At 39.7% G+C, this 14,459-nt stretch overlaps 1 protein-coding gene across 1 annotated transcript; it reads left to right on the top strand.

Annotated features, from left to right (window-relative positions):
- Window positions 1-379: 379 nt before the first annotated feature.
- On the top strand, window positions 380-12,671 carry MRPS36 (mitochondrial ribosomal protein S36). Its single transcript, XM_045075258.1, has 4 exons — window positions 380-529; window positions 9,347-9,410; window positions 11,024-11,211; window positions 11,729-12,671. Exons 1-4 carry the CDS (start codon window positions 488-490, stop codon window positions 11,744-11,746), a joined length of 312 nt encoding a protein of 103 aa, XP_044931193.1. The 5' UTR covers window positions 380-487; the 3' UTR covers window positions 11,747-12,671.
- The last annotated feature ends 1,788 nt before the right edge of the window (window positions 12,672-14,459 follow it).

The raw sequence follows: 14,459 nt of genomic DNA, 5'->3' as shown, positions 1-14,459 counted from the left end.
ACTCCATCCTGGGACTCCATGATCATTACCCCAGCGGAAGGCAGTTGCTTAACCAACTGAGCCACCTAGGTACCCCTAACTCCCAAGTTTCAACAAGACTGTTTATTTTAGGAAGCCACGTGACTTCATGTTTGGCTTCAGGTTAAATTTTGGACACTACTTAAATTAGAATCTGGCTATCTGGATAAGGAAATGGCCCTAATTTACTCATGGGTTTATGTGCGAAACACACGGAACACCACAGACCTTCGTCTGCAAAACTGAACAATGGGAAGCACGTGTGGCAATTCCTAGCCGGAAAGCGGGGCGGGGTGGGGCGGGGTCAGGCGCAGAGGGTGGGTTAACTCCGCCGTGGAGGACGATCCCACCGGATCGCCGGCTCGTCCCTCCTCCGTGACGCCACAGGCAGGGCCCGCCCCCAGCTGCCCTGGACTCCTGTTCTCTCTGCGCCTAGCTAGCGCCCCGGAAGCTGCCCCATCCCGGGGTCATGATGGGCAGCAAGATGGCGTCTGCCAGCAGGGTCGTTCAGGTAAGGAAATTTTGCCGCTTTTTCGCACCGTGAGTGGTAGGGACACTGCTGATTATAGTAAGGGCGCTGGGGAGACAAGGCGGTGGCGGAGGCTGCGCCGTCACCGCGGCCTTGGGTAGCGCCAGCGACGCGGCCCGGGGGTATGTGTGAGAATTGGACCTTGAGCCCACTGGGTCGGGCAGTGAGCCGGGACTATAGCGGAGGCTTCAAGCCATGCTGCAGGACTGCAGTGTGTCAGCAGGTAGGCGCAGAACAGCTGCCCCGTCCCCGGACCATACTCTGCCAGGACCTCCGTAGCCCTCTTAGGAGTCAGCGGGCTAGGCTGCCCTGGCGGTAGTCTGGCCAATCGACGTTTAGCATCGTCTGTGATGTCCCCGGATGAGCCAATCGTAAGGAAGGCGGTAACGGCGAGTGGAAGGAAGCGAACCTTGTATCTGACCCGGTGTCCCTTCAAGGTCTTGGGAATAGCCTGAGAACTGGCCTGTGAGCTGCGAACTCACCCCGGGCCTGTCCTCCCCCACCAATCCCAGCATCTAGTTACTGGCTGGGTGGGGGGAATTGAAAGGGGGAAAGATATTATTTAAGTTTATCTGTAATGTTTTACATGCATTAAAACATGTATGGCTGGCGCTTTCCCAGGCCTTCTGTGGCCAAGCTTTTTTCCCCTTGAGTTTAAATTGGTAGCTTAGAGGAACTTTGTTAATCCACACATCAATTACAAACTCCTGATAGCTTTTGTATTTGCTTCTCCAGCAGTGATGGCTAAATTAAACAGGAGAGGTAAAGTTAATATATAAAGGGACACAACCTGCACATTTGTGGTGGTTTTACACAGCCTGTTTCCTTGTTTCGGTTTGAAAGATAATCCTAGATCCCAGCCTTCGGTCCCATTGCAAGGAATGATCCTCACTTATTCAGTAGGTAGATACTGAGCATTAACTAATTAAAGATTCTGTGAGGACAAGGAGAACCTCTGACAAAGGACTGGTACCCATAATGTATAACCATACATATCCATAATATATATAGCTCAATTTATAAATGGGTTAAAAAGTTGAAACTGCACAAAAGAAGATATAAAAATAAGCAATAAGCATGGGAAAAAATGTTCTACTTAACTCTTGCCAGGAGAATACAAATTAAAGCCAGGAAGTGCCACTGCATCTACTAAAGTTATTAAAATTTTAAGAACTGGCAATACCAAGAGAAACCCTCATTGTTGCTGGTAGAATTATAATTCATATGGCCACTTTGGAAATCTGTTTTGTCAGTCGCTAGTAATTAAACATACCTACCCTGTAACCTAGTAATTTTACTCCTAGGTTTATACCTAAGAGAAATGACTATATCTACAAGAAGACATATAAAAATGATGGAATGGCAAGCATATATATTTGATATATTTGGACTAATGTAAGCAAAAGTGATAATTTATCATTTACAAAATCATTTTGGCTGCATGAGACATGGGAAGAAGGGTAGTTGGATTAATTCAGGGTTTGAGATTTACAAGTGAGGTGAAGATACACCTCTAGGAAGGAGCATGGGAGTGCTGGTAATAGAATATTGAATGGTCCCTGGGTCCTAAGCTAAATAAGAAAGGAGGTAAAGTCATGGTGGAACCAGTTGACCGGAAAAGGAACAATCAAGGAAATGAAGGGTTTGGTGATGCTTACAGTGGAAAGTAACAGAGAAGAGTTATACACAAAAAGGTTGTGGTTGAAGTTAGATTGTAGGTTAAGATTTTAGGGACAATATAGCTCTGAACTCAGTGAAGAATTAAAAGAACTTTTCAGAAGTAAATACTAAAGTAGAAGGAATATAAAGGTAAATAGGCAACTCAGAAGTTTTGTTAAAGGAAATGGTGCATGAAAAGAGGAAAAGGAAAAAAAAATCACAGAAAAAGGAAAAGATTAGACCAATTCAAAGGAAGTCACAGAAGTAGATAAAAACAGGAAGATGCAACTTTTGCATAATAAGTAGTCTCTGAAAAAGTACAAGCAAATAGAACAAGTCTCAAAATGTATAACTTAATAAAACTTGATATAAAAGAAGACTTAAAACTATACCTTAGACTTGAGAGAATTAACCAACTGTAGTTGACTAATGGGTATATTCCAGTAGAATCTTGAGGTTTGGTTTGTGTTTTTTTTTTAAGATTTATGTATTTGAGAGAGAGGGAGCACATGTGTGTAAGCACTTACATGGGGGTGGGGGTGGGAAGGCAGAGAGAGAGGGAGACAAGTTGACTTACCACCGAGCCAAGAGCCTGATGCACACAGGGCTGGATCTCAGGACCCTGAGGTCATGATGAGCTGAAACCAAGAGTTGGATGCCCCACTGACTAAGCCACCCAGGGGCCCCTGGAATCTTTAGATTTTAAAGGAGAAAAAGAAAAAATTTGGGTGATCCAGGCTATAAGACCAAGCACTTAAAAGAGAATGAAAGTTATCAGAGTTTACAACAATAATAGTTCATAAAGGAGGACATTTGGATAACATATGTAAGGTAGTTAAGGATGGAAAATAATAACCAGAGATGTATCTGGCTACATTGGCCTTTAAGTTGTAAAGGCTAAAAACCCTTCTACACCTTCACTAACTCAGGGAATATTGTTCCCTGCAGCCCTTCCTACTAGATCTCCCAGAGAATGAAAGACAACTGAGGAATACTTAGTTGTACTCAGAGTTGTTTCAGCATAGGAAATGGATATGAACATTGAATTATGTGACTGTAAGAACAAGACTGAATAATGGAGATACAGTGAAAGACTTGTTGGTAATACTATTGTTCTGACAGTATAGCTCTAATTCAACTTTTAAAATGGAGGAATAAGGGGGAGAGTATACAAAAGCTGGAATACACCTGCCTCTGGTTATTAACTGGTAGTAAAAGATGGGAAGGAAAGCAGAGAAGCGATCACTACCACCTGCTTTCATTCTTTCTCATAGTAATGTACCAATGGGTAGTATCTCAGAAGGTGGCCATTAAGGGTATTATGTAAAGGTAGTAATGTAAATATAAATGCAAAAAAGCCATAATTTATAATTCTTTCCAAATTAAAAAAAACCACAAGTGAAAGCAAAAAAAAAAGATACAACAAAGGAATTTATATTTAAATGATCATAAAATGATATGACAAAATATACCCAACTTGTGAGTTATATCTGTAAATGTAAATGATCTGGGGCGCCTGGGTGGCTCAGTGGGTTAAAGCCTCTGCCTTCGGCTCAGGTCATGATCCCAGGGTCCTGGGCTCAAGCCTCACATCGGGTCAAGATCGGAGGACCTGGGATCAAGCCTTGCATCGGGCTCTCTGCTCAGCAGGGAGCCTGCTTCCTCCTCTCTCTCTGCCTGCCTTTCTGCCTACTTGTGATCTCTATCAAATAAATAAATAAAATCTTTTTTTTTTTTTTAAGATTTTATTTATTTATTTGACAGAGAGAGAGATCACAAATAGGCAGAGAGACAGACAGAGAGAGAGATGAGGAGAAGCAGGCTCCCCACTGAGCAGAGAGCCCCATGCGGGACTCGATCCCAGGCCCCTGGGATCATGACCTGAGCCGAAGGCAGAGGCTTAACCCACTGAGCCACCCAGGCGCCCCAATAAATAAAATCTTTAAAAAAAAAAAAAAACCTCTTAAAACTTAACACAAGAAAACAACCTGATTTAAAATTGGGTGGGGTGCCTAGGTTGCTCATTCCATTAAATGTCTGGCTCTTGATTTTAGCTCAGGTCTTGACAGGGTCCTGAGTTTGGGTTTGAGCCCTGTGCTGGGCTGTGGGGCCCACTTAAAAACAACAACAACAAAATGGCCAAAAGCCCTGAACAGACTCCTCATCAAAGACAGATCACAGGCATATGTAAAGGTGCTCAATATCATATGTCATCATGGATTTGCAAATTAAAACAGCAAAGAAATATAACTTTATACCTGCTAGAGTGCCCCAAATCCAGAAGAATGTGAATACTGCCAAATGCTGGCAAAGATGTAGAGCACTAGGCAGTCATTCGCTCCTGCTGAGAATGTAATATGGTACAGCCACTTTGGAAGGCAGTTTGGCAGTTTCTTTAAAAACTTGATATACTGGGGCGCCTGGGTGGCTCAGTGGGTTAAGCCGCTGCCTTCGGCTCAGGTCATGATCTCAGGGTCCTGGGATCGAGTCCCGCATCGGGCTCTCTGCTCGGCAGGGAGCCTGCTTCCCCCTCTCTCTCTCTGCCTGCCTCTCCATCTACTTGTGATTTCTCTCTGTCAAATAAATAAATAAAATCTTAAAAAAAAAACAAAAAACTTGATATACTTTAATTATATGATAAAAAAAAATTGCACTTTGCTGTTTACCCAAATGAGCTGAAAACTTACATTTACATAGAAACCTGCACATGGATATTTATAGCAGCTTTATTCGTAATTGTCAAAATTTGGAAGCAACCAAGATATCCTTTAGTAGTAGGTGAATAGATACATAAACTGTGATACATTCAGGCAATGAATGGAATATTATCCAACACTAAAAAGGAATTTGCTATCAAGCCATGAAAAGACATGGAGAAAACTTATATGCATGTTACTGAATGAAAGAAACTGAAAAGACTACTTTATGATTCCAAATATGTGACCTTCTGGAAGAGAAAACTGGAAACAATAAAAAGATCAGTGGTTGCCAGGGGTTAGTTGGGGAGGAAGTGATAAATTGCAAAGGGATCTGATATCTTAATGTAAAAAATGAAGCCAAAATTGCAAAGAATTATACATGCACAAATGAGTACATATAAAACTGACCAAATCTAAAATAAGCTGTATGGACTGTACCAGTGTCGGTTTCCTGGTTTTGATATTGTGCTATAGTTATGTAAGATACTACTGTAGTAGAAACTGAATGAAGTTACCAGGAATTTCCCTGTACATTTTTTGCAACTTCGTATGATTCCGTAATTATTTCAGAATTGAAAATTAAAAGAAACAATACCATGCAATACTAAATGAAAACAAGACTTTCTTTCTAACTGGAACAGTGAAAACTTACCCAACTATGCTTTAAAATCAAGATACAGGGTACTGGGTAGCTCAGCTGTTAAGCGTCTACCTTCGGCTCAGGTCATGATCCCAGAGTCCTGGGATGGAGCCCCGCATGGGGCTCCTTGCTCAGCGGAGAGCCTGCTTCTCCCTCTCCCACTCCCCCTGCCTATGTTTCCTCTGCCTGTGTCTCTCTGTCAGATAAATAAATAAAATCTTTTTTTTTTTTAAGATTTTATTTATTTATTTGACAGATCACAAGTAGGCAGAGAGGCAGGCAGAGAGAGAGAGGGGGAAGCAGGCTCCCTGCTGAGCAGAGAGCCCTATAGGGGAGCTCAATCCCAGGATTCTGGGATCATTACCTGAGCCGGAGGCAGAGGCTTTAATCCACTGAGACACCCAGGCGTCCCTAAATAAAATCTTTAAAAATAAAAATCAAGATGTATTAAGGGGAAAAAACTGATAATGTGGGCTGTACTGGAAGGGGGAAAAAAAAAAAAGCTATGTTTACTCATCCAAAAAAATAAAAACCATTTAACTAAAAAAAAACTAGGTAAAAAATTTGCAACAGAAAAAGAGTTTATAAGCATACTATATAAAGAACTTATAAGCATAGAAAAATAGGCAATAGCTGTGAATATCATCTTCACAGGTAAAGAAATGAAAATGCTCTTAACCATATGAAGAGATGAACAGCCTTACTTATAAGATAGCTGATAATGAAAACTACATGGAGATAACATTTTTCCCTACTGAGATTTGATTAAAAATGTACAAGTCAGATAACACAAGTCTTTTGGGAAGGCTGTGTGTAAGCAGGCACTCATTGGTCACTCTAGGATCCAATATGGGAATGTAAAACAGTATAAACTCCGTGAAAGAAAATCTACCAGTACTTCTCAAGATTGGCTTTTTTCTCTTTTGACTCAGCAGTCTCTTTCCGAGGAATCTCACCCACAGATATACTGGCACAGATGCCATGGAAACCCAGAGGAGGAGTTTTAAAATCACACTTTTAAAATCAGGAAAGCTTTTTAGAGGGAAGTGATATTTGATTGTTTTAACAGATCAACAGATGAGGGATACCTGGGTGGCTCAGTCTGTTAGGGGTTTGCCTTCAGCTCAGGTCATGATACCCAGGGTCTTGGGATTGAGCCCTGTGTCAGCTGTCCTTCTCAGCCAGGAGTCTGCTTCTCCTCCCTCTCCTCGTCTCCTTGTTCATGCTCTCTCTCTTTCACTCCCCTTTGCTCTCTCTCAAATAGATAAATCTTAAAACTTAAAAAAAATTAATAAACATGAAAGCACTGACTGAAAAATGGAAGCAGGACAGGACTGAGGATAGATATCCTGGCATGGAACACAAGCTGTGGATTGAATGGGATGAAATGGCATGATGAATAGGGAACAGAAAAGTACTTCAGAATACCTGGAATAAAAGGTATATAAGGCAGGGGTGCCTGGGTGGCTCAGTAGGTTAAGCCTCTGCCTTTGGCTCAGGTCATGATCTCAGGGTCCTGGGATTGAGCCCCACATCAGGCTCTCTGCTCAGCAGGGAGCCTGCTTCCCCCACCCCCGCCTGCCTCTCTGCTTGCTTGTGATCTCTCTCTCTCTGTCAAATAAATAAATAAAATCTTAAAAAAAAATGTATATAAGGCAGTGGTGGGGATTGAGGCTTGAGAGGTAAGTAGATGCCAAATCAGGATGGGCCTGTGAATGACAAATCTAAGTTTGAAGTTTATCTTGAAAGCTGTTGAACATGTTTAAAACTTTTAAATAGGGTATTGAAAATGGATGGATAAAACATTATTTCAGGAAGCTTGGCTATGAAAAGGAAAAATAGTCACTAGAGGGATAATTGGTTTTTTAAAAATTTTTTATTTAAGGAGGCTCATTGGGTTAAGCCTCTGCCTTCGGCTCAGGTCATGATCTCAGGGTCCAGGGATTGAGCCCTACATCGGTCTTTCTGCTCTGGGGGGGGAGGGCTGCCTCTCTCTGCCTCTGCTTACCTCTCTGCCTGCTTGTGATCTCTGTCAAATAAATAAATAAAATCTTTAAAAAAATTTTTTTTTAATTTAAGTACAGTTGACACACAATGTTACATTAGACTCTTCGTTTTTTAGCATGAAAGACTTGTGTGTACCCTTATACTGTGGGAGACAACTCTATTCTAGCATTTTCTTACAGCAGCACAGTTATGGTGGTGGTTTCAGGCTGGTCTCAATGAACCTATTTACTTCTGTACTCATATAAACTAATATGTAATACATATATACAGTATTTTGCAGATAAACATATCTCACTATCACTAGTCACAGAGCAACTCAGAGATTACTTTAGATGCAAATAATACTGTTCATTAGAGTCTTAGCATTGTGTATTCAGAAAATTTAATATTGAAAGATCCCTTTAAGTTCCTCTATAGCATTATCTGGAATTCTAGGGATAAAACAGTAATACTCTGCAAATATTTGTTATAAAAACAATATTCTAAAAATATTACCGTGGGTATAGCCCTCAGACCAAAAGCACTAACAAAATGTTGAAATTGTTCTTTGTGGGCTTGGGAATTATAGACAGTGTTTTCTTATTTGTGCTTTTTTCCATTTCTTCCAATTATTTTACACAGAACATGTGTTACTTTTGTAATTTTGAAAAACTACTTTCTTTTAAAAATTTTATTTATTTGTCAGAGAGACAGTGAGAGCACAAGCAGGGGCATGGGGGGCAAAGGGAGAAGCAGTCTCCCCACTGAGCACGGAGTCCAAGGCGGAACTGGATTCATGAACCCTGGGATCATGACCTGAGCTGAAGGCAGATGCTTAACCGACTGAACCACCCAGGCATCCCAGAAAAAGTTGTGGTTTTTTTGTTTTGTTTTTGTTTTTTTTTTAGAAAAAGTATTTTCTTAATGACCTAATTTTTAGTATGCTTTTTACCCTATTTTACACTGCTAGATATTGACATAGGAAAACAAACTCAATACAAGTCAGGAAACTTCGAATTCTTACCAGGCAGCAGGGCAATACATGTCAGCAACATAAGATCTGTGTCATCTATTTCATAGGGTTGTTGTTTTTTTTTTAAAGATTTTATTTATTTATTTGAGAGAGAGAGCAAGTAAGAGAGAGCATGAGAGGGGAGAAGGTCAGAGGGAGAAGTGGACTCCCTGCGGAGCAGGAGCCCTATGTGATACTTGATCCCGGGACTCTGGGATCATGACCTGGGCCGAAGGCAGTTGCTTAACCAGCTAAGCCACCCAGGTGCCTCCATAGGGTTGTTTTTGAGGTCAGTTGGTAGTATAGTAAAATATAAGTAAAGTATAAATATAAAGTATAAAATAAATAATATAAAGTATAGTAAAATTTAAGTTAAGTGTAAAGTCCAAAGTTACTATGAAGAGCAGATAAGATAAATTAATAGTTTATAGACCAGCTCTCCTGGTTGGGGAAGAGTAAAATAGTAAGATTTAAAGTTGCTGTGAAGGGGCGCCTGGGTGGCTCAGTGGGTTAAAGCCTCTGCCTTTGGCTCAGGTCGTGATCCCGGGGTCCTGGGATCGAGCCCCACATCGGGCTCTCTGCTCAGCGGGGAGCCTGCTTCCTCCTCTCTCTGTCTGCCTCTCTGCCTCCTTGTGATTTCTGTCTGTCAAATAAATAAATAATTAAAAAAAAAAATAAAGTTGCTGTGAAATACTAAGTTTATTTTAACAAAGGTATCTGTGAAGCTCAGTAGGTGGTTTCTTTTATAGTTAATAGTTTTAGTGCTTCATCTTTTTTTTCCATGTATTTAATTTTTCCTTTAGGTAGTCAAGCCACATACTCCATTAATAAGATTCCCTGACAGAAGAGACAATCCTAAACCTAATGGTAAGTTATACTTCAGATTTTTAAAATACATATATATGTACAAGCATTTTTATATATGAATATGCTATTATAGGCATTCTTACTCATTTTAAAATCCATGAGACCATTGTAGCTTAGATCACAGTGGTCTGCTAGGTTTTATGCAAGTAGAAATTAACTTCATATTACCTCCATTTAAAAAGGTGGTGACTCGGCGCCTGGGTGGCTCAGTGGGTTAAGCCGCTGCCTTCAGCTCAGGTCATGATCTCAGGGTCCTGGGATCGAGTCCCACATCGGGCTCTCTGCTCAGCAGGGAGCCTGCTTCCTCCTCTCTCTCTCTGCCTGCCTCTCTGCCCACTTGTGATCTCTCTCTGTCAAGTAAATAAATAAAATCTTTAAAAAAAAAAAATAAAAAAAAAAAAATAAAAAGGTGGTGACTCAACAGAAATGTCTCTGAATTTTTTTTTTTTTTAAAGATTTTATTTATTTATTTGACAGAGAGAGATCACACCTAGGCAGAGAGGCAGGCAGAGAGAGAGAGGGAAGCAGGCTCTCTGCTGAGCAGAGACCCCGATGCGGGACTCGATCCCAGACCCTGAGATCATGACCTGAGCCGAAGGCAGCGGCTCAATCCACTGAGCCACCCAGGCACCCTGTCTCTGAATTTTTAAGGATATTGATTTTATAAAGGGAAATTTTTGTTCTTTCCTTTCTTCTGTCCTTGAAAAGACTATCCCATGCTTACATTGGAGAGATTGTGAGGAACAGTAGCCATTCCTATATTTTTCTCCCAACTGACCTTCTTTTCTTTCATTCACTCATTTACTCATTCACTCAATAGATGAAGACTGCCTTAGCCCTGAGCAATCATTGCCTATAAAGTAACTCAAGATTCTGAACACGTTGTTCTCCTCTTTTCTTTCCATTTCACCCAGTCCTTTGTCCCTGTTGTTTTTTTTAATTCCAGTAGAGTTAATTTACAGTGCCCAATATAGTGATTCAACAACTCTATACATTACTCAGTAATCATTATTCTTGTCCCTGTTTTTATTATAAGATATTTGATCTTCAATTCAGGGAGGAGCTTAACAAGTTTTATAAGGATATATATCTCTCTATATATATAGATATATATGCATAGATATATATATAAAGATATATCTATATCTATATATATATTTTAAAGATTTTATTTATTTGACAGAGAGCACAAATGGGGGAGTGGGAGAGGGAGAAGCATGCTTCCCACTGTGCAGGGATCCCAGGCCCCTGGGATCATGACCTGAGCCAAAGGCAATTGCTTAACCAACTGAACCATCCAGGCACCCCTTATAGGGATATTTTTAACTATAAATGCCAGCATTTGACAAAATTCAGGTTATGAGATTATCTATATGGGTTGAACTCCACTACCTAGAAGTTTTATTATTTTACAAACTTGTTTTAGTAATTCATTCGCTTAAGCCTACCTCCTTATTTAAAATGAACTTTACCCAACTAAGTTACTCAGTAATACCTGTTAGAATTACACTTAGCACTTGAAGAATGACTTGCTTACTCAATAATAGATAACTCAAAATAGTATTTTAAGATACCTGAACAATTTATTTCTCTAATTATATATTTTTTTTCAGTATCAGAAGTTTTGAGATCAGCTGGACTACCATCTCACTCTTCTTCAATTTCACAGCATTCTAAAGGAAGTAAATCACCAGATTTGCTGATGCATCAGGGTCCACCAGATACTGCAGAAATAATAAAAACATTACCTCAGAAATACAGAAGGAAACTTGTATCTCAAGAAGAAATTGAATTTATCCAAGTATGTCATTGCTCTTTATTTTAGTACTATCAAAACATGAACATTTTTGGCTTTTGGAATTTCATAGGCTGATTTTCTTGCTCTTCCATCACCTTGTCATGGTGGGTCAATAACTAAGACCAAGATAGTCAGGCCCGGACTATGAGAAGTAAACCATGTACAAGCCCTCAGTAGAGATACATGAAGGGATATATGTGTGGAAGTATAATATGGAAAGTAGTAATAACCGTAATACATGAAAGAAGCTCATTAGAGTCCTTGGTAACTTTTCAGTGTGAAGGGCTGCTGAGACCAAGAAATTTGAGGCCCACCAATCAGGGTCAACCTTGAGTCCTTTCCAGATCAGAAATTGTTTATAACATTGATAGGAGTGCCTAAGAGAAATGAAAAATTGAAATTGTTTTTTTAAACCCTAAAGGTCATTTGCTTAAAGTGGTGTAAATTTGTATAGTGACCATGAAAACATTTCTTCTGTAAATATAACACCTAATTTTTTGCTTTGTTTTTTCCTTTTCAGCGTGGAGGTCCGGAATAATCACTGACAGTGTGGCTGCTATTTGTCATCAGACAAAAAAATAGTCTTTACAATAAAGACTGTCCAAAAATCCAAAATGGCACATGAGAAATTATATAGCAAACAACTTGAATACTCTGCAAAAAGAAAAAAATGAAATATAGAAAATTTAGATGGACAGTTGTATCTTCTAATATATGTATCTTGGTCAGCTTCTGCAAAAGCTTACCTAATTGTTTATATGCTTATTAAAGTATACATTTTTAAATGTTAGCCTATTAATTTACTCTCAGTTATCAAGTATTTCCAGTGTTGGAGCTATTAAAAGTACACAGTATCTAGTAAACCATCACAGGTTTTTATCAGAGAGAATTGCTGCTTGGGAAGTGATTTTCCTGAAATTGGATGAGGATCAATGAAAGAATTACTCCATTATTTGTTCTTAGTTTTCTTAACATTTTTCCATTCACAGAGTTACTGGAGTATAACTAGTTTAAAAAGCATATCCTACACTAAGTAATAAAAATATAGTCAAGGTAAAACAGGTGACTTTGTGGTATTAAAACTGGGAGTTAAGACAAAAGATTATTTGTAACCTATATTCAGAAGAAAGTGCCAGAGTTTAAAATGGAAAATATGGGATCAAAATAAATATAAACCTAGGAATAGATGTTTGATTAGACATTGCAACTTACTGTATTATTAGGGCTGTTAAGAAAGTCTCATTCTTTGATTACTTTTACTGTTTTGTCATCATGTGTGCAAATTCTGAAAACCACTAACTTTCTCAAACTTAAATGTCTGAAAGTCTCATAAAATCAACCTAAATATTTGCCTTATTAAGGCAATTTATGAAATTTTAATAGGGTCTTAGAGTGCCAACGGTATGTATTATTGTGAAAGTAAAGCCTCACAAAGCTAAATAAATTTTCTTCCATACCTTGAATGATTTCTAGAATATGCTTTAAGGAAGTCATTCCTAATAGTAAGGGTAGCTCATGGGTATTAGAGTCGAATTGTTGTTGAGTATTGCTCATTTACCTGTAGACTAAGCTTTGTTTGTTTTTTGTTTTGTTTTTTTTTTTTTTTAAAGATTTTATTTATTCATTTGAGAGAGAGACAGTGAGAGAGAACATGAGCGAGGAGAAGGTCAGAGGGAGAAGCAGACTCCCCATGGAGCTGGGAGCCCGATGTGGGACTCGATCCCCGGACTCCCGGATCATGACCTGAGCCGAAGGCAGTCGTCCAACCAACTGAGCCACCCAGGCGCCCCAGCTTTGTTTTTTTTGTTTGTTTTGTTATTTTTTTGTTTTTGTTTTGTCTTTTTGTTATTCCATAGTTTATCTGCTTCTCCTATGAGTTCTCTGTTGTGACCAGTATAAATGTTGCCCAAGTTGAATATGAGATAGGTGTTTGGTACTAGAAATAAGCTGTTCTGGTGACTCAGAAAAACAATGTGATTGATGATTTTTCTGTTATCATTTAAAAACTTACTTGGAATATATTCTTTAAAGTTAGCCCTATTTTCCTTTTTTCCCCTTAATTTTTACATTTCAGTTCCAGGAAAACAAGGTCATTTTTTTTTGCTTTCCAAAACAAAGTTGGTTCAGATAATGAAGAGTGATTTCTGTGATTCTGTGGGCCAGCAGTCAGAAGCCCCATACTAGAACGGTCTGAAGGCCATCTTTGCTATAGCTCCAGCCATGAATGTCACAAAGAAAAAAGTTATCACTTTTACAGAATTTATGAGCACAAGTATGGCAAAAAGGCATGCTCAGTGGGAATTGGTGTCATAAGGTGAGCTCCCAAAGAAGATGGTATAGAAGGAATTCTGGCTTAGCTTTTTTTTTTTTTAAAGATTGTATTTATTTATTTGACAGAGAGATCACAAGTAGGCAGAGAAGCAGGCAGAGAGAGAGGAGGAAGCAGGCTCCCCGCTGAGCAGAGAGCCCAATTCGGGGCTCAATCCCAGGACCCTGAGATCATGACCTGAGCCGAAGGCAGAGGCTTAACCCGCTGAGCCACCCAGGTGCCCTGGCTTAGCTTTAAATAAATAGCCTGTATTTTCATTTAGGAGATAAACATATATAACCATCCACAAATTGCTGAACTTGTTCAAGCTTCAGATTTCCTCCCTAATGCTATACAATATGATAGGATCCATTCGTGCATTGTGTATTACTTTTTTTTCCACTTTTATTTATCAGAGCACAAGCAGGGGAGTGGCAGGCAGAGACAGAGGGAGAAGCAGGCTTCCCACTGAGGAAGGAGACTGATGTGGCTCTGGATCCCAGGATCCTAGAATCATGTCCTGAGCTGAAGGCAAACACTTAACTTGACTTAACCATCCCGGTGTCCCTATGGTGTTATTACTTTGTAGCAAATCAAAACTTAATGACTGAAAACTCAAAATTTGGCTAAAAACAATAATCACTTAACAGGTACGGATTTTTTATCTCTGGGTATGGATTTCTGGAGCAGTTTGGCTGGACAGCTCTCCGTGTCTTTCAGGAGGTTGTAATCAGAGACCAGCTGGGGCTGCAATTATTGAAGGCTTGACTGGAGCTAGATGATTTACCTCCAGGGTGACTCACTCACATGACTGCCAAGTTGATGATGGCTGTTGGCCAGAGGTCCTAGTTCTTCCCCATGTAGACCTCTTCACAGGGCTACCTGATTGAACTCTTACATGAAGCCTGACTTCACCCAGCGCACATGATCTAAGCATGCAAGG

Source organism: Mustela putorius, unplaced genomic scaffold (genome assembly GCF_011764305.1).
Source record: "Mustela putorius furo isolate JIRA1106 unplaced genomic scaffold, ASM1176430v1.1 tig00000145_pilon_pilon_pilon, whole genome shotgun sequence".
In the NCBI taxonomy this organism is placed as follows: Eukaryota; Metazoa; Chordata; class Mammalia; order Carnivora; family Mustelidae; genus Mustela; species Mustela putorius.
The sequence above is the reverse complement of the archived record's forward strand: the minus strand, read 5'-3'. Positions and strand labels throughout refer to the sequence as shown.

What these genes read in the sequence shown, in the direction of transcription:
- MRPS36 (XM_045075258.1), top strand. Translation starts at nt 488, where the DNA reads ATGATGGGCAGCAAGATGGCGTCTGCCAGCAGGGTCGTTCAG. An exon ending in CTGCCAGCAGGGTCGTTCAG is followed by an intron (nt 530 to 9,346) that starts GTAAGGAAATTT and finishes TTTTTCCTTTAG; the next exon opens with GTAGTCAAGCCACATACTCC. An exon ending in AGACAATCCTAAACCTAATG is followed by an intron (nt 9,411 to 11,023) that starts GTAAGTTATACT and finishes ATTTTTTTTCAG; the next exon opens with TATCAGAAGTTTTGAGATCA.